Source organism: Sparus aurata, chromosome 12 (genome assembly GCF_900880675.1).
Source record: "Sparus aurata chromosome 12, fSpaAur1.1, whole genome shotgun sequence".
Lineage (NCBI taxonomy): Eukaryota > Metazoa > Chordata > Actinopteri > Spariformes > Sparidae > Sparus > Sparus aurata.
The window spans coordinates 26,069,211-26,088,031 of NC_044198.1; the positions used below are offsets into that span (position 1 = coordinate 26,069,211).

General features: G+C 43.2%; 2 protein-coding genes across 2 annotated transcripts in view; one reads left to right on the forward strand and one right to left on the reverse strand.

The window, feature by feature from the left end:
• Window positions 1-8,370, forward strand: part of ankrd34ba (ankyrin repeat domain 34Ba) — a 10,142-nt gene extending 1,772 nt beyond the window's left edge. Inside the window, exon 3 of the mRNA XM_030435030.1 lies at window positions 5,597-8,370. Within this exon, the coding sequence (XP_030290890.1) occupies window positions 5,645-7,267 (1,623 nt within the window). The 5' untranslated portion in view covers window positions 5,597-5,644 and the 3' untranslated portion in view covers window positions 7,268-8,370. The remainder of the gene's footprint in view (window positions 1-5,596) is intronic.
• Window positions 8,371-9,365: 995 nt separating this feature from the next.
• On the reverse strand, window positions 9,366-17,881 carry oclna (occludin a). Its single transcript, XM_030434673.1, has 9 exons — window positions 17,778-17,881; window positions 16,965-17,044; window positions 15,277-15,958; window positions 15,012-15,179; window positions 12,375-12,505; window positions 11,383-11,535; window positions 11,089-11,260; window positions 10,242-10,283; window positions 9,366-10,142 (listed from the first exon to the last, which is right to left on the reverse strand). Exons 2-9 carry the CDS (start codon window positions 17,012-17,014, stop codon window positions 10,044-10,046), a joined length of 1,497 nt encoding a protein of 498 aa, XP_030290533.1. The 5' UTR covers window positions 17,015-17,044; window positions 17,778-17,881; the 3' UTR covers window positions 9,366-10,043.
• Window positions 17,882-18,821: the final 940 nt, after the last annotated feature.

Below are 18,821 nucleotides of genomic sequence, written 5' to 3' on the forward strand. Positions count from 1 at the left end.
ACTCAAAGTGACTACGTGTTAATGAAACAGTCTCAGGATTCTTCTGATGATTATAACAGACTTGTAACAGCAAACGAGACCATAAACAAAAAGACTGCTGTTCTTATATAGTTATCATTAATGGCTGTGCTCAGGTCCGATCACATATAAAATCTCTATTAAATCTCTTTCATCCGCGTCGAAAACAAACGCACGTGCCGCTGGTTAGATATTTACCAAAGCAGCTTTTGTCGGAATGGGTCGCTGGAATCAACAAAAACTGAAGATTCCTCGTTGTCACTTTAAGGATCTCAAAACTGAAATCAACAGTTTGGTTCAAGAAGTGAGAATATGCCGATTAGAGACTCAGAAAAACAACAGAAAGAAAAAACTATGGATACTTTACTGCTGAGACGTGTAAACAAGTCGCTAGCTGCTCTCAGAAATGCTAACGTCAGACTGCTAATGCTAATAAAATGACACCCTGATAATTAGCAGGTAAAATGTTTATCATGCTAACAATCTTAGTTTAGCATGTTAGCATGCAGACATTTGCCAACTAGTACTTAAAGTTAGCATGTTAGCATTATTTTCTTGTTTAAATAGCTCTATACTCTCGATATGTGAGTGTTTTGTCAGTAAACTGCGTCTCTCCAGCCATTGGTCGTTCGCTGTCAATCACAGGCTGACTTCAACCAATCAGATCATCAGTAGGAGAGCGCCAAACGCCAGCGGAGCCAGTTTGTCAATCAAATGCTTTCGAAACCAGTCGAGAAAAAAATCTATCTAGAAAAGTCCTCTGCGCTGTTCTTCGCACTTCCGTGGAATTATATAATTGACGCTACATGCTACGCTAACCTCATGAGAAGCGGCCATCGTTGTTTTCAAACGGACCGTCACTTTTCTCGTTGGTTGTTACGTCTAAAACACGCTTGTAGCTGCGAGTAGCTTCTTCATAGGACGTGTAGTCTGAAGGTGGGAATCCATCTGGTTTAAAAGGTAAACTTTACAGAGGTTCACTGAATCCATCGAGTAAATGTTGAGATATTCTGTTCAGCAGAAGAAAACACCACGACAACAATAAGAAACCCGTCCAGTTCTGATCCAAAACGTTTTAATGGCTCAGTGATTGACCCGAGCAGCGGTGATGGAGAGATGAAAGCCTCGACCATGAAAAAAGGAGCGAGCCTGATTAAATGGATACCACCTCCACCTCGTCTGTCAAACACAGTGCAGGTGGTGTTTTGTCTTTAGACGTGTGTGTGTGTGTGTGTGTGTGTGTGTGTGTGTGTGTGTTCGGTGGTTGATGTCACTGCTGACGGCAGCAGCAGCAGAAGGATGAAGCAGAAGAAAACATGTCGCCTGCTCGTCTCAGAACCACCAAATCTGAACCGGACACAAAGTAAAATGTGACAGAACATCTCAAGACTCTGCTGAAGTCTCTGCTTAAAGGAACAGTTCACCCAAAACATTTAAATTCAGTTATATACTCACCTTCATGATGACGGAAAGTTAGGTGAAGTTTCGTTGTCCACAAAACATTTCTGGAGCGTCGCAGTAAAACAGAGTTGCAGCGTTCTCTAGCAGGTAAAAAATTATTTGAAGAGACTTCAATCTTCACCAGAACCACTGAGCTAAAACCAGATTGGACCCAGCTGCAGACTGCAGAGGTGGAGCTGGTGAAGTTCAATGGTTTTGGTGTAAAAAGGGCAGCAAACAAAAGAGTTTAGGGTCAAAACTAAATCTGACAGGAAGCAAGAATCAAAAGTCTGAAAAGGTTTGAGACGCAGCAGAAACAAAGTGGAACTGATTGAGAAACAGAGTAAATACTGGGTAGGAGGAGCTAACGAGGGACAGGTGACACTAATGAGGGCAGGACAGCCAATCAGAGCGGTGGAGAGTAACTGAATGTAGAGTTTTTCAAAATAAAACAGGAAATGACTGACATGAAACAAAGAGACACATAACCAGGTTGTAGAGAAGACGTCCGTCAAGTCTGACAAAATAACCCTGATGATGTCATGATGATGTCACAAGGATTATCATCAGCTTTGTCCTGAAGGATTCAACAACAAAGTCGCTACCGAGTTGCATTATGGGAAGTGTAGTAACAACATTCATGTATGTGAAAGGCTTTAAAAAAAATGAAAAGTTTATTCTGCCCTCTAGTGGTTGAACTCCAGTCTAACTCAGTACGCTATGACATCACTGGTGGGTGTGGCTACTCATTAATGATGCTGGCTGGTAACAGACTTAACACAATCAAATTACACCTGAAAAAGAGACTATGAAGGATAAATCTCATGTTATTCTCTATTTTCCTGAAACAAAAAATGTGTTAGTCCGTCTCTCGATACGCTCTGACTTCTGAATTATATATAATTATAATTATATAATATCACCAGGCTTGATTCAAAGGTGTCGGACCACAGATTGCTCATTAAAAAAAATGTTTAGCAGTGTATAGATTAATTATCATGTGGAAACTGGAGCATCGCTAATAGCAACACGTGCTATAAATACATGCTGAATGATGTCGGGCGCTCGTCATCACGTGAATTCCGTTGAATGATGCAGAATCAAAGCAACACAAGAACATAAACACACATGTGAACATATAGACGTGATGCTTTTAAAGAGAGTCACGACAGGTGAAAACACTCATTACTCCAGTAAAAGTAATAGATTACAGGCTCTGACATGTACTCAGAGTATCAGAGTAAAAAGTCTCCCTCTGAAGGACATTTGTGGTCAAAGCTAACTGAGGCTCACTTCATGTTAATAGAATTCAAAGACTATTAAAGTTAAAGGTAGAATCAGTAGGATTTGTCCTACTGAACCGGGGGTTCAAAGTAAGAAGGCGATTTACAACTGAACCATCTTAATTTAAGTGTCTATTTTACTGAACTAAGATGAGCTTAATCGCCATAAAAAATTGACATAAACTAAACCAGACTCACCAAAAACAGTCTTGCTTTGGTCCGAATGAATCCTCAGTTGACAAAGTAAGATGTGAAAATATTCCAGCTCTACGCGTTGGTTTGGCCTGCTGTTTCTTCTCGTTTCCGGAGACGTAATCTTGGTCAGAGCTGCTGTAAATCGCCTCCTTACTTTAAATCCCCGGTCTTTAAACTGACCCCCATCACAGCGCGATTAGAAGCCCATATCAGAGTAAAAAGTCTCCCTCTGAAGGACATTTGTGGTCAAAGCTAACTGAAGCTCACGTCATATTAATAGAATCCAAAGACTATTAAAGTTAAAGGTTGAATCAGTAGGATTTGTCCCAGCTGTTCCTGAACGCACCACAAAGACAGTTGATTGTTGAGTCTCATTCCCAGGACGTCAAATAGACACATGTTGGGTTGGTAAAGCGTCCCGAGCAGCAACAAAGAGAGAAAATCAGAAACTCTCTGCAGATACGAGACACTAACACGCCTTTTCTCCACATTCCAGTCTCCCTCTCTGTCTGTTTACGGCTTCTTACGTCTGAAATCTGTCTTGTGATGAAGACGCCAAACAAAAATAATCCGTAATTTACCTCAAATGGATCGAAACTAAAGAAACAAGCCTGTTTTGAAAATGTGGGGAGGGGAAAGTTCAGATGTTTGTGTTCAGATGTCGAGAGGAGAAGTCACAGAGATACCTGAAACATCTACTGAAGTACAGTAACAAAGTGTTGGTATGTTACTTCCCAACTTTGGTTCATGTTGCATTCACAGCCGGATTTATAGAACATCATAAACAGTTTTATCTGATTTAAAGAGTAATAAAGACAAACCCAAGCTTCCCTCTGTAAAAACGTTTTGACTCTGACATGTCGACAAAACGAAACACACATTTTGAACTCGGCTTCATCCAAACTTCAGATACATGCTGTGTAAAATAAAGCAAATCAGCACATTTATAATTGTATATTATAAGACACAAATTAACTGTCTTGTAATGAGATTAATTAACTGTTTCACGCTGATATCTTGAAGTTCTGCAGCAGGTTTTCATGACACTGTCGTGCTATTTGTGTCATTTCTCATTAGACTCACTGATTATTGTCATTATTTCATCGTCATATTGTATTTTTCTGTGCAGCTCGCAGCTTTTCCTCGTCACATCGCGTCTCAGAATCCGTCTCATGATTCTTCAGTGTGTCATTTACTGTCATTACGGCTCCATTATGGCCGCCGCAGCAGCAGCAGACGTTTACGGGCCTTTGCATACCGCTGCAACACAATATAACGTCTGTCCTGTTTTTTTCTTTCTAGATGTAAAATCTCTGCCAGTGTTTCAGTTTCATGGGCTGTGACTCACACGGGAAAATGTTATGTTACTGTCTGAGACACTGCTAACCGCCACCTTATCTGCTCTAATAGAGAGAGGCAAGGACAAACAGTACAAAGGCTGATAGAAAGTGGCTGCCTCTGCTGGTGCTGCGGAGGACGAGCGAATGAAAAGAAAACTGCTATATGCAAGCACAAAAAAGACAAGAGAGTTATATGTGCTGCTTTTTCCACACCTGAAACGACATGTTTCACATACGAGCAGATTAATTGGTGAAGAAAAAAAGAAACAAAGAGCATATTTCTAATCTGAGAACAGAAAACGTCTGTTTTTTTGTCATGGACATTTTGTGATTTTGTGCGCATGAGGCAGATGTAGACGGACGTACGAGCAGGAAATATTTAACTACTGCGTCATAAATAAAAATATCAACGAGTGAAGTAAAGGGAAGAGGGATGAAGTGGATAAACGGAGCGTGAGATCGAGGCTCCTGTTGGGATTTGGGGACATTAACGACTGAACGAACCACCAGAGTAAAAGTTAGATAAGTAAGTTTCTGCAAAACCACGGATATGGTGCAACTTTACGTTTGTTTAGGTTGAATTTTTTACTCCTCTCTTGTCACGACGTCGTGCTTATGATTTGTTTAGGTTGACGTAGACAAACAGCTTGGTTGGGGTTAGAAAAACATCATGGTTTGGTTTAAAATACCTGTTTTAGTCGCTACAATCAACTGTCCTTAAAAATAATCCAGTGGTGTGACTTGAACTGTAATGCTTCCACCTTACAGATGTTTGCTGGGACTCAGAACATTTAGTTTGTTATTCGGACAATCACTGACAAACATCTGGACGTCTGCTCACCGCATAACATCCTTGATACTTGCATGCTATATCCTGTCTGTGCAAACAGAAGTTCTGTCCTTTGCAAGTCGGCAAAGAAAGACCGTGAAATGATGGAGACATAGCCACCATCACCAAGCACACGCTAGCAAAAACTAACTAATGTAGCCAAGTTAGCCAATCCAGCTAAGCTAACTAAAATGTTGGCACCAAAAGAGTAATCCTCAGCTAGCTCGTCCTAGCTAGCTTCTGTCTCTAACACATCACAGGTTGTTCCTAAAGGGGTTCAGAACCATTTCAGTATCATTTGATTGGTCCTGTTTTTATTTGTAGCACCATCATCATGTTGATTCATCGCTATGAGTGCTGAGGTTTCCCCCAACCAGCCACTGCAGGATGTTGGTTTAAATCGAGTAAACACAAGAAAAAAGGAATGAGAAGTTTCTGTTTCAGAAATGTAATTTATTAGATTTTAAAAGTCCTTTTGTTGTTTTCCACAGAAACCTGTCCTACTGAATCTCTAAAACCACCATCAGGGACCAGCAGAGATGGAGGGTGAAGGCAGTAGTCCCGGGGTAGCGATGGATTCAGGTAACCCCTTGCTAAAAGCAGTATTCCTCCGTCGTCTGCGACTCACACGGCTTCTCCTGGAGGGCGGCTCCTACATCAACGAGAGTGACAGCCAAGGCCAGACTCCCCTGATGGTGGCCTGCAGGACCCAGCATATCGATGCCCAGAGCGCCAGCCGGGACAAGCTGGTCCAGTTTCTTCTGGAGAAAGGAGCGGACCCCGACATCCAGGACAAGGAAGGCCGATCTGCGCTGATGCACGCCTGTCGGGAGCAGGCCGGTCCTGAGGTGGTGTCACTGCTCCTGGCTAGCGGAGCGGACATTAGCCTGGAAGATCAGTCCGGGACATCGGCGCTGGTCTACGCGGTCATGGCCGGAGACTGGAAGGTTCTGAAGCTGCTGCTCGACACATGCAAGGCTAAGGGGAAAGAGGTGATCATCATAACGACGGACAAATTCCCATGTGGAAAACTGCAAGCCAAGCAGTACCTCAGCATGCCTCCCCTTAGTCCTGTTGATCAGACAGACAAAACGGCCTCAGCAGCTCCGGCATCGCCCTCTGAAATCCAGCTCATCACTTCCCCCCAGTGCACCTCCTCGTCCTTGTGTCCCCCAAAGCCTGTCTTCTCCTTTAAAGATGCCCAGTCCGGTGGAGTAAGCTCCCATCCCTGTTCCCCATCACGGTTTCAAAGGTTCGGTCAACCGGCGGCGTGCGGGCTTCAGCAGCCCCTCCTGAGGTTGAACTCTGAGCCCTGGCTAAAGGTCCCATCGTCTCTGCTCGTGCAGCATCCTCACGCAGGCTCATCTTCAGAAAACAACAGCAACCAAACTGAGGAGCGGCCTTTCAGAATCACCAAACTGGATGAAGACAGCACAAACTCGACTGACAGCTTCAACTGGTATGAAGGAAGATTGGCAAGGGACAAAGGAATGGAAGGGAAGAATGAAAGTGCCAAACATGCAGGACAGAAGATGTCCTTACCAGGTCTCCAGTCTCCCCACTCTGCCTCCCACCCTAACCTCCATTCTGTAAACCTTGGGACAGATTCAATCGCCTCCTCTTCCTCCTTTTCTGGTGGCAAGTCTCTTGGCACTCCTCTTCACAGCATGGCCTCGTCGAGCCTCCATAGCATCATCCAGAGGCGCAAGCTTGGCGCAGACATCTACAACTCCGAGCCCCAGCTAGCTCTGGGCATCCAGACTCTCCCCGAGGATCCCCAGCAGACACCGAGAGACCCAACAGATGGCAAGAAGCTGGCGCCGTTACGCTGCTCCAGCACACTGGGCTCGAGGGAGTCATCGTCGATGTCGGGCCTTAGCAGGAGAGTGCTGTATGGGTTTGAGCGCAGAGGGTCTGGAGCCTTCTTGTTGGACCACAGCTCCCAAATCAGGCCGAGATCTCTCCCACCTCTGACCCTCAACTCCACCCACAACCCCGCCCTTAATGCTTATAACCTCGGCTCCAGCGCCGGAAGTGGTTCTGAGCCCGGCCTGAAAGGTTTCCTTCCCTCCGCTCCTCCTGGGCACCCCAAAGAGCTGACGAGGAGGATGCTGCTGAGGAGACACTCCATCCAGACCGAGCAGCTCAAAACCACAGCTTGAGATTCAGCCAGTGCAGCGGCGTGTTTTCATGTGAGATGTTTCGTTGTGTGATTTAGTGTCCGTGTCGTGAAGCCAAAGAGGATATTATTAGAAAAATAAAATGATCCATATTAAGGGTGTCGTGATTTCGACTCTAAACCGGAAATCGGTTGATCAAAAGCGGGACTGAGATGCGAGTACATCGATGTGCGTCGATATAAATGTGCTTTGAATCGTCGATGGTTGGTCGACTGAGGCTTAGCTTAGCTGCTAATTCTGCACAGCGTCTTCAAATCTCATTCACGGTAGTCTAAAGTTCAGCGCACTGCTTCTTCTGCTACCGGATCTGTGCTTGCGAGGGAGAAAGAAAAACATGTGCAAAAACAACGACCCCGGGATTCAAACTGATCATAAGGCTGGTCGTAGATGGATCCTAGATTCTCTTATAGTGGAGAGATCCTCGAGGATATACGGTTTGTTTTTCTTCCACCCTCGCCTGCTTGCACGTGAGACGGTACAGCTAGCTTAGCATTAGCCTGCAGCCGCACTTCCAGACACTTACCCTGTGATGCATGAAGACAATCATCTGTCTGGTACCTAAAGAAACTCCCACAGTGTCTAAGATGACGAGTTTATATTCTTTTCAGAGATCCTTTATTGATTTGTCTGTGAAGAGGACTCACTCTGCACAGATTTGAGAAACCGAAACTCTGTAACAAACTGAATTTCTATTTTTTGTTGTCGGTTGTCGACTGAATCATCATCAGATCATTTCAACTTGTTTAATCTGCAGAAATCCAACAGCATTGTTGTTACGTCTGTCGTCAATCGTGACCTTGAAATCAAAAATCAACTTGTTGATCTGGAGAATCGCGACACCCTTGAAACTTATTGATGTAACGTACAAACTGTAGTTTCCTCCTCTGCTTTAGTGTGCCGTGTGTCGTCACTGTGCTCGTAGCTTCAGTCTGCAGCTTTTACGCACAACACTCCCTTAAAGCTGCTTCGAGATTTCAACATCTGACATATTGTGAACTGTCCCTTTAAAGGGATATTCCGGTGTAAGTTTAATCCATGGTCTAACACACTGTGAAACTGTGTTAGACTCCCTCTCGAGAGATCAAGTTAGCAGACCGCTAATTTACGGAGTTTTATCAACCTCAGAAACGGCCGCACGACAACAATACACTGCAGTAAATGGATCCAAATATAAACCGCCACCAAAAAGCCACAAATAATGCTCAGAACAGCACCAAACTTCAGCAACAGTACAAATAGGGTCTCAGCACATAGTCCGGGGCATCTAACCTCCGCTAGCTTAGCTGGATTTCTACTGTAAAGCTAAAAACAGATTTCAACTCGCACGATTACCGAGTGCGGTTAGAAATGCTCAATTCCATTCTTTTCCCTGTCCGCTCTCGATAATAACTGTTATAAACTGGCAGGTAAGACACATATGAACGTTGATTGCGTTTCCATGGAGTCATAATCATACATTTTCATCCATGAGCCGCGGAACTCTACTGCACTCGGTAATCGACTCGTCGGGACTTCCCGTCAACAGGAAGCTGCTGCAGAAGAGTGGTAAATTTAGTCAGCTTTTCAGTAGAAATCCAGCTAAGCTAGCGGAGGTTAGATGCCCCGGACTATGTGCTGAGACCCTATTTGTACTGTTGCTGAAGTTTGGTGCTGTTCTGAGCATTATTTGTGGCTTTTTGGTGGCGGTTTATATTTGGATCCATTTACTGCAGTGTATTGTTGTCGTGCGGTCGTTTCTGAGGTTGATAAAACTCCGTAAATTAGCGGTCTGCTAACTTGATCTCTGGAGAGGGAGTCTAACACAGTTTCATGGTGTGTTAGACCATGGATTAAACTTACACCGGAATATCCCTTTAAAGTCACTATGTGCAGAATTTGACGGAGGCCCACGCAGCAGCAGTCGTACCATCGCAGCAACACGCCCCGTAATCACGATTCTACACGTAGTGGCTTTAATCAACGGGGGTCGAGTCTTGAAATTGTTTTTCAAACACGCTATTTGCACAAGGAGTCTGAATTATATGTCTGTGAAAAGCCATTGTCAGCCACAACGCTTACTGTGTAAGAAAGAGCGAGAAAATTGTTCAATAAATGAATTTATTATCATAAAAAGGCGTCACAGATCATTGTAAAAGGTACATCACTATGCATTAAACATGCATCATCGCTGCAAAGTGTTTTGTTTTGTTCTACCGTCGATAAAGAAAACGCACCATTAACACACGTGTGAACTTACATGCTTATGTTTAAAAAATAAAAATAAAAACATCACAGTGTCCCACAGATATTTACATGTTTATATTAAAAAACAAGAATTAAAATACGGTAAAAATCTTGAGCATCGTGTTGAGTCATTGGACAAAGAGCTATTAATAAACAGACCTGGGGTTATGGATCAATTTGTATTCACTCCACGATCGAGTGGCTTCGCTCCTCTACTCGATTATTTCAGACCACTTCAGGCAGAATAAATACATCCAGCGGTATCTATGGGAGGAGATGCTCATAACACAAAGAGGGCAAAATACAGAACAGAAGATTTGATTCTTGTGCCTCAAAAACAACCTGTACAACGCTTCACATCAGCTCAGACCGCAAAAACCCGGCCGTGTCGGATAAACGTCGGCGTAGCTCCGTCCTCCACCGTCTGTCGGTGGCAGGAAAGCATCAAAACATTCCCCTTCAAAAAAAAAAAGCGGCAAATCAGATTTAGTCCCTTCTGTCGCGTCTCGGACAGGCTGAAGATCCTCAGAGCGGTTCAGTTCCGGCGGTCGAAGTCGCTGACCCGCTTCTTGATGTGGTTCAGTTTGGCCTTCAGATATTTACACCTGCGCTTCCTCATCTGATAATCTGGAGTCTGAGCGAAGAAGAAACAACACGTTATAATTACAAGTTATAAACAATCAACAGGTTGTGAGTTATAAAAAAAAAGTGTCAATCAATAAATCCCACGTACCTTTTTCATTTTCTTTATCTTGTTGTACTCGTCCAGAGCATCCTGTTAACGAGAGCGCCAACAATCATCAGACACAAATTATATTAAGCATCACTTTTAACAATATGTTCATGGAAACACGTTCTGTTTTTCAACCTTCTGTCCACCGGGGGGCAGCAGAACGACCTGTAAACACAACCGTGACATATTGTCGCCTTCTAAAGTAGATAATGGTGAAGTTGTGAGCCAACGGTTGGTTTCTTAATGGCTTCTTAACGCTTCTCCTGAGGGAAATACGCGTCTCTTCAGCTGATAAATGCTCAACGCTGCTGATTTAATCAAACAAACTGTTTAAGCATAATGTTATTAATGATCTCTGTCCATACGAACACACCTGGAAACACACAAAAGCCGTCACATGACCATCCACGTACACTGGGCACGTGCTGGTATAAACAGGAAGCAGACGTCCACTGTGTGGTTTGGTTGCTCAGTTGAGAAAATACTATATTTTCACTACATTTATTTACTCTTTAAGTAGCTTTATTACATGATTTTAGTTCCTATTATACATGTAACAGTCGCAGACAGGTAAGTTTATTGTCTCTCTTTTCGATTGTCTCTTTTTTAAAAGTATTTTTTGGCCTTTTTGTGGTTTTACTGACAGGAAAGCTTTGAGAGATGACAGGAAATGGGACGAGAGAGAAGGGAGGTGCAAACGGCCACAGATCTCAGAGAAACCCGACTACGTGTGGACAGAGACGGAGTTAAAAGACGCTGTAACGCTTCAGAGGAACTGCAGAGTTTGTGAACTGACTTGACGGACGGCAGCTCGAGTATCAAACCACGACTAACGCCGCTCTCTCACCAGGTACTGCGGGCTGCCCTCCTGCAGGTCGTCCAGCTCGCGGTCCACCTCCGACAGGTTCTTGTTGATGGCGTCCAGCTCGGCCTGCAGGTCCTTGTACTCCTGGTGGTCGCGGTCAAACTCCCGCTTGTAGTCGTTGCGCTGCTGCTCGTTGGTGATGGGCGGAAATTCGCTGCAGCAGAAAACAAGACGAGGGGGGAAAATTGTATTACAGAAATAACTCAAAGTTATCTGAGACGAGCTGTTTCATCTGACTACTTCCTCCATGATGCGCGTCTTTAAATCTCTTCCTACCTGTCGAAGTCGTCGTCGTCCAGCTCGTCTCCTGAGGAGTTGTAGTCGTCGTAGTCGTTTCTCCTCCTGGGTTTTCCAGCCGAGCTCAGTTTATCGGAGCTTGAGCTGTAGGGACCCCCGTTTCTCAGAGGCAGGTTCGACTCCACCGGAGGCCTGTGGGACGAGGAACAAATCAGAACCGATAAAGAACAGCTGACGACGACCTCAAACCGATTAGATCGTGTCTGAACATCCAACACACTGCTGATTTCACATCTCTCTCCTCTTCAGTAACTCTCTAAAAATTCAAACGAGGAAGTAAACACGTCATTTATGATCTCTGATGAGCGAACAGGTCAGCAGTGACTTCCTGTTTCTTTCATCACAAAAGGTATTTCACCCAGTTTCAGTGATGCAACAAAGTCTGATCGCAGACGTCGTCGCTGAAACTGTCAACATGAATGTAATAATGTGAAAAGATCCCGAGGAAACGCTCCGAGGATGTTTACAGATTCTCTTCTTGCAGAAACAAAACAAAACATGAGGACAAGCTCGAGCGAGTCTGAAGCTGTTCCTCCGACTGCACACTCGATTCTTACAAACATACATGATTACATGTGGAAACCTTCAGAGGGAAATAATACGCTCTCAGTGTTATTTAAAGCTGCAACAGGCCAATTTTTTCTCCAGATAAAAGGTCTAAAAAGCCTCTAAACACACGACATAATGGAGCATTTAGCAGCTTAATAGCCAGATTTTTCCCTCAGGAGGTTGTAAAGAACACAAACAGGACTGAAAGAGGATGAATACTGGACCAATATTCATCAGGTGGACACGAACACAACTCTGAAATAATGATGATGTCGCTCAGTAACGGCCGGATGTGTAAATAAGCAACAAACTTGTTTCTGCTTCAACCGAGTGGATCGAGAGCTGCAGGTTTAACAACAAGACGGTAAAAAGTTTCATGCAAACATCTGAACTCGTGTGTTTGTTCAGGTGGGTGAACTCACTGCGGGCTGTAGTCGTACGGAGGTTTGTCGTAGTTGGTGCTCTCGTCGTCCAGGTGACTCCTGGAGCCTCGCAGCTTCTCGGGGTACTCTGCCATCGGGAGCGCTTCAGCGGGAACGGACACGTCGTTCACCTTTAAAAAAAGAAGGAAACAGTCACATATCAGCAACGTGAAACTAAAATGTGTCGGAGCTGCGACGGTGAGACGATTTTGTGATTTATTTGGTCAGTTCCAGGTCGTCTGTTGTGAGGATTTGATGATTTTCGTCGCTGAATGTGATCGTAAGAAGACGATATTTGGCTTTTGGACTTTAAATGAACCAAATGCTCTCATTGTAATGTTATATTGATTAGTTATCAGCTATTGAACGGTGCAAAGTAAGAATGGTTACTAACAGAAGGTGAAGAAAAAAATAAACAGTTTTGCCGTTATATCAAAGTCGTTTAAGTTAGCATGCTAACCAGCTAGCCTCGGGCCTGACAGCCTCCCAGCAGTCTGAAGCTCCACTGGTAGTGTGGCTAGCTGCACAGCTAACTGAGCTAACACTATAGAGAATATAGTTAGCAGCAGTTAGCAGTTACTCCTGGAATATGCTGCCCCCGTTTGTTGGGAGTATAAACGTAATAAAACGTATTGCACCTTTAAATTCACCTACAGCTATTTTGTTAATTGATTTATTGGTTTCTTACTGAATTTCTTTGGGTTGCGGACGACATTTTGGGTTTTAGGAAGTTCTGATCAACATTTTCTGACATTTTATAAACCAAACAACAAGTGGATTAATTAAAGAGAGTACTTGGACGTTAAGAGTTGCAGCATTTATCAGATCACAGCTGCTGCAGCCGAATCAACAAATCTACAGTCTAAACTCACTGCTGACCTGCTGACGAGCGACTCCCTCGACACACACGCTGGATCTCTCCCAGCTCTGGTATGATGAGCCTGCACGGACTCGTCCTTTTGAAAATATGTGACATAATTAAAGCTACACCCTGCTGCACACCCCCCAAAACAACATGTATGTGCTGCAGGTCGCTGCAGAAAGCTCAGCGCTTTGAGACGGGTTCCCACAAGCTGCAGGGAAATAAACGAGTGTCGTGTTGCTCTGCGGTGTTGTGTGTCGGCTCGCTGCCGGGTCTGATGGTTCGCGGCACCGGTCCGACCTGTTCTCCCTCTTCAGGACTCTGCTGTGCTGAATGTCATCATGACTTCCAACTGCTAACAGAAATGACTCACCTACTCACCGCTACTCGTTCGGGTATGTCAAATGTGAGCTGTTGCGAAACACGTCTGGAAATAGCTTCAGTGATTCACCGTGAAATGTAAATACTGAGGTTTATGAGCGCAGGTTGTTTTTTTATTGTTTGTCATGTCAGATAGAAACTGTCACCTGCGCTCACGCCACACCTTGAAACCGAGCGCAGGAGGAGGAAGGAGCAGGCTGCTGCACACTTCCCCTCCCCCGCAGATAAACAGGTGACAGCTACCAAACCGGTCGAACCGCTTCAGCTCAGTCAGACGGACACTTTACCTGAGACGAGCTTCAACATCAGCTGCTTCTGATTCCATCTGCAGCTCATACAGATCAACATATATCAAACTGGCAACTACTGATGATTATATTTCAATAAATGGATTCCTTTTTATGAGTTTTTTTGTCAGAAAATGCTTAAAAATACAATAAACAGGGTCAAGCTTTTGTTTTAAGATCGACAGGTGTGTCAGAGAAAACGGAAGGCCGATAAAATCAGGGGAAAGACTCGTTACGGGTTATTGAACCTTCGAAACCTTGTTGTTGTTGTCGTCATTAAAACTTAATTGCAAGTGAAGTCGACAGTGTGCAGGAGATAAAACAACACAAAGACTGAATGACTCGATAAATCTTTAGTGAATTATTGATTGTTTTCTTCTCAGTAAGCAGCTGCTCAGGTACTTTACAGACCATCGATGATTCTTTTATATTTTTATCTTCAAGAATCAGTTTTACTCTCTGCTCCTTTTTGATCATCAAACAAGAGTGACGAATATTTACAAGTCAGAGCTTCGTAATTGTGAAGTTTTCATTCAATTATTTATTCTTTTAAATAATCTACAAATGATTATTAACACGATAATATCTTCAGGACGTTTTAACTCTAAACATTTGAAGTTTGGTTTCCTGTTTCAGGGGTCGCGACCTTCAACAAACACTCAAGCTGTTGAATAACCTTTAATCGCAAAAGGTGTTATGATCGGCCTGACAACATTTGAAGTTGATCGGGTTAAATCTAAATCAACACACAGATAAATAATTGTTTAGTCTATAAAATGTCAAGAAATGGTGAAAAATGTCCCATCACAGTTTTCCCAATTCCAAGGTAACATCTACAAATATATTATTTGTTCAACCAGCAGTCCAACCTAGAGCTCGAGGAGGATTGATTAACAAGTCGACCTTTTCTGGTTCCAGCTTCTTAAATGTGAGGAGGAAGTTTGTGACAGTAAATTAATCATCTTTAGGGTTTTGGACTGTTAGCTGAACGTCACTTTGGGTCTCTGGGAAATCGTGTTGAGCGTTATCACCACTTCTGCATTTTTCTAGCGAGCGACAAATTGATTCGTCTCTCGTCCGGTTGAACGATCGGTCGCCATCACTCACCCAGGCCTCGACGTCGTTCGGCGGCCCCATCTCGTCCACGACCTTCACCTTCTTCCACAGGATGTTGCTCTTGCCGAAGTTGTTGATTTTCTGGCGCGTCTTCAGGGCGAAGACGAGCATGATGATGAGAGCGGCGACCACCAGGAAGCCGAACACGATGGCGATGGCCTGAAACGAGAGACAATCTGCCCAGTTACACACAGAACAACGGATTTAAAAAGAAGGAAACAAGGGAATAACAGAAGTTCTGAATCCGAACGTTCACCTCTTGCGGCTCCACGACACAGTAGTGGTACAGGTACTGGTTGACGAACACTCCTGAGGGCTGAGGCTGCTGGTACTGAGCGCACAGGCCCGCGATCTGGCTGCCGTACATGGATCCAGACGACTGGGCCATGGGGTTCACCGCCACCAGGTACACTATGGTGGCTATTAGCATCAGCAGCGCGAGGATGGCGGAGATGATTATCACCGCCAGGTAGAACTTCCTGCTCTCTGATAGGCTCTGGTGAGACACGACGATGATGAAGATGGCCAGGCCCGCGATGAAGGTGATGGCCGCCATGGCGATCATGAACCCTTTGCCTTTTCGCGGGTCGTTGTAGTTCCCTCCGATTCCACCGTAGCCGTAGTTGCCTCCAGCTCCATAGCTGCCCCCAAAGCCACCGCCTCCATAGCCACCGCCGCCGTAGCCGCCGCCACCAAACCCTCCTTGGTACGTTCCTCCGTATCCTCCGCCGACGCCTCCCGCGCCGTACCCAAAGCCGCCCATGGCGCCCTGAGAGTCCCAGGCCAGCGTGGAGGCCACGCAGGCGAATATGGCCACGCACATGACGATGACGATGATGGACATGATCTTTAAGATGCCCGGCGGCGACGTCCAGCGGTAGAAGTGCTGGAACTCGTCATCTGGGTAATACGAGTAGGCCGGCTGAGGAGGGCCGTTACTGCGGAGCGAGGAAGAAAGAAAGACGGGGAAATATAAAAACAAGTCGCACTTCCTTCTGATTTCACAGTTAACGGCGGGAAACAACTAAATCAACGACATCAACAAGTTGTCCGATTAGATTGTTTAAGTTTAGACACACAAAAAAAAATCATGTTTTGTTTGTCAGAGTTTGGAATTAAATCAAATATCGGCTTTAATTTAGGATGAAAGAAAAAATGGAACCTTGAACATCCAGGCTAAAGCTAATGTAAAGCTAATGTAAGATAATTTAAAGCTAATCTAAAGCTAATCTAAAGCTAAACTGAAGCTAAACTGAAGCTAAACTAAAGCTAATCTAAAGCTAATGTAAAGCTAATCTAAAGCTAATGTAAAGCTAATCTAAAGCTAATCTAAAGCTAAACTAAAGCTAATGTAAAGCTAATCTAAAACTAAACTAAAGCTAATGTAAACCAAATATAAAACTAAAGATAATCTAAAACTAAGCTAAAGCTAATCCAACATAAAGATAATCAATCGAGGCTGAATGAAACTGTTCGTATCCCGTTCATCAAATACTTCAGGAAAGAAAAAAATGTAAATTAACGAACTAAAATCCCCCAACACTTCAATTTTCTTTGTTAATCCACACAAATTATCGGAATTACCGTAGATTAATGCTGCACAATTAATTGTAAAACAATCGAAAATCTCAGTAAATTAAAGTTAAGAAGTGTTGTAATTGTAGCTTCTCTTCCAGACGTAATAAAACATGTTTGCTGGCAGAACAACGAGAAAAAAAGCCACATCATTGTGATTTTACAGGTTTTTTAATGACATTGAAACTCAGAAGTTAGATATTTTAAAGGTCAGTAATGTTTCAGGTCACAACATCGAAACTGAACTCTCGTTTGGCTTTTCTTTGCTTCCATATAAAAAGATGTTTGTTAGCAGTCGCTCGAGCTGAGTGAATATCTGAAGCACGTAAAATATATTAAAATAAAATATATTTATTGGAGGAGACTCACTATCCGTCAGATTCGTAGGGAGGCGGACTCCCGTTGGGTCTGGAGGACATCGTGCTGCGTTCACTGGCTTCACTTCTGCTCTGTGGACGAAAATCACAAAGATTTATATCATTAGGACAGATTTACAGAATAAAATGTATCTAAAACAGAGCTGCAGATAATGATTATCTGCATTATTGGTTAATCAGCTGATACATTTGTCTATAAAATGTCACAAAAGCTCATCAGAGTCTCTTAAAAGAACTTTAAAGGTGTTAAAATCAAAATATGTTCAGAAAGTTAAAGTTTATAAAGACATGAAGAACAGAAAAGCAGCAGTTCCTCATATTTAAGAAGGAACCAGAATGATTTTGTGGTATTTTAACTTCAGACTGACACAAGAGATGAAACGATTATAAATAACTTGTTGCTGATTGTGTATTTATCAATAAATCGATTAATCGTTTGAGCTTTATTTTGAAAATCCCACTCCAACCATCATAAACCTGTGTGTCAGTCTCAGAACCGACAGCTGGAAACTTAATTTACACGCCAATAAATCTATAAATGTTCCGGTTTCATCCACATGAAGTGAACAAACAACATATTAAATCATCTGCAGCAGTTTCTTTCTTATTAATCGAACTTTCTGACCCGGTCGTCTTCAGTTCTTTGAGTCCAAACTGCAGCAGAGATGCTGCTCGCAGGATTAATTGGTTAGAAACCGTCTCCACCGACACACCTGTCCGTGTGGAGGCTACAGGTGAGGCGGTATCACACACGTCCGGACCACAGAGAGACAGAACCCTGTGGTGCTGAAGTGGACCTACTCACCTGTCGCTGTCGGACTCCTCTCCGGTTCTGCTCCTCCTCAAATGCTTCAACTGAAACTGCAGCTGCTGATAAAAACAGTCGGGACCACACCCAGGTGAGTCCGCTCTCGGTCCAGTAAGCCCCTCCCCTCCCTCCCCTCCACTAACAGGTGTCGCATTACCTAACAACACCGGAAGTCCTCCACAGAAAGAGCCTCGATGTGGTTCAGCCAATGAAAACACAGCACAGTGTCTGATGTTAGCGACAATAAATACATTAAATAAAACCGAAAATTACAAAAACACGATCAAAAATCTAATATTTAACAAATAATTATCATCCTTTATTCAACTTATTGTTTGTTTTACATCTAAAAAATACTTTTATTAAATTCTGGAGGTCAGAAAGTGACAGAAATGTAATCTTAATGCAGTACGGAGGCCCGGAGGTGTCATAGTTCTCACACACACATTAGTTAATTTGTTTTTGCATCTCAGAAAGACTGTTATTGCTTAAGTATGGAGTCCTGGAAGAGTCAAAAATGTCCCAAAATATCCCACAAACAATTATAATTAATTATCAAACTTAACATGTGTTCTTTTTTTCATTTAAATAAGACTTTTATTGCCATACGGAGGCCTGCAAGGGACAAATGTAGTTAAATATAATCAGAGAAGACCAAATAATAAAGATTTCGTTAATTGATAATACTGTTAATTATTTTTTATTATTAATTAATTGTTATACGGAGGCTGGGAGGTGTCACAGAGAAAACATGTAATAAAAATATACTCAGTTAAATGTTTTAATGTGACCAAACAATAACTTTGGTCCATTCATACATTTTTATTCTCAACTGACTCGTGTAGAAAAAAGCAACCGATGGAGATTAAAGGAAAAGTATAAAGTTTTATGTAACATTCAAATAAATATTTCTGGTTACTTCCTATTTTTTGACCTGCTTGATAACTTTTTTACAAGATTCTGTAAGTTTTAGAGATCTAAACATCGACAGAAACGTGTAAATTACATAAATTTTTTTCTTAATCCATTCACAGTTTGATC

What these genes read in the sequence shown, in the direction of transcription:
- oclna (XM_030434673.1), bottom strand. Translation starts at nt 17,014, where the DNA reads ATGTCCTCCAGACCCAACGGGAGTCCGCCTCCCTACGAATCTGACGGA. An exon ending in CCCTACGAATCTGACGGATA is followed by an intron (nt 15,959 to 16,964) that starts GTGAGTCTCCTC and finishes CTCGCTCCGCAG; the next exon opens with TAACGGCCCTCCTCAGCCGG. An exon ending in GTGTCGTGGAGCCGCAAGAG is followed by an intron (nt 15,180 to 15,276) that starts GTGAACGTTCGG and finishes CTCTCGTTTCAG; the next exon opens with GCCATCGCCATCGTGTTCGG.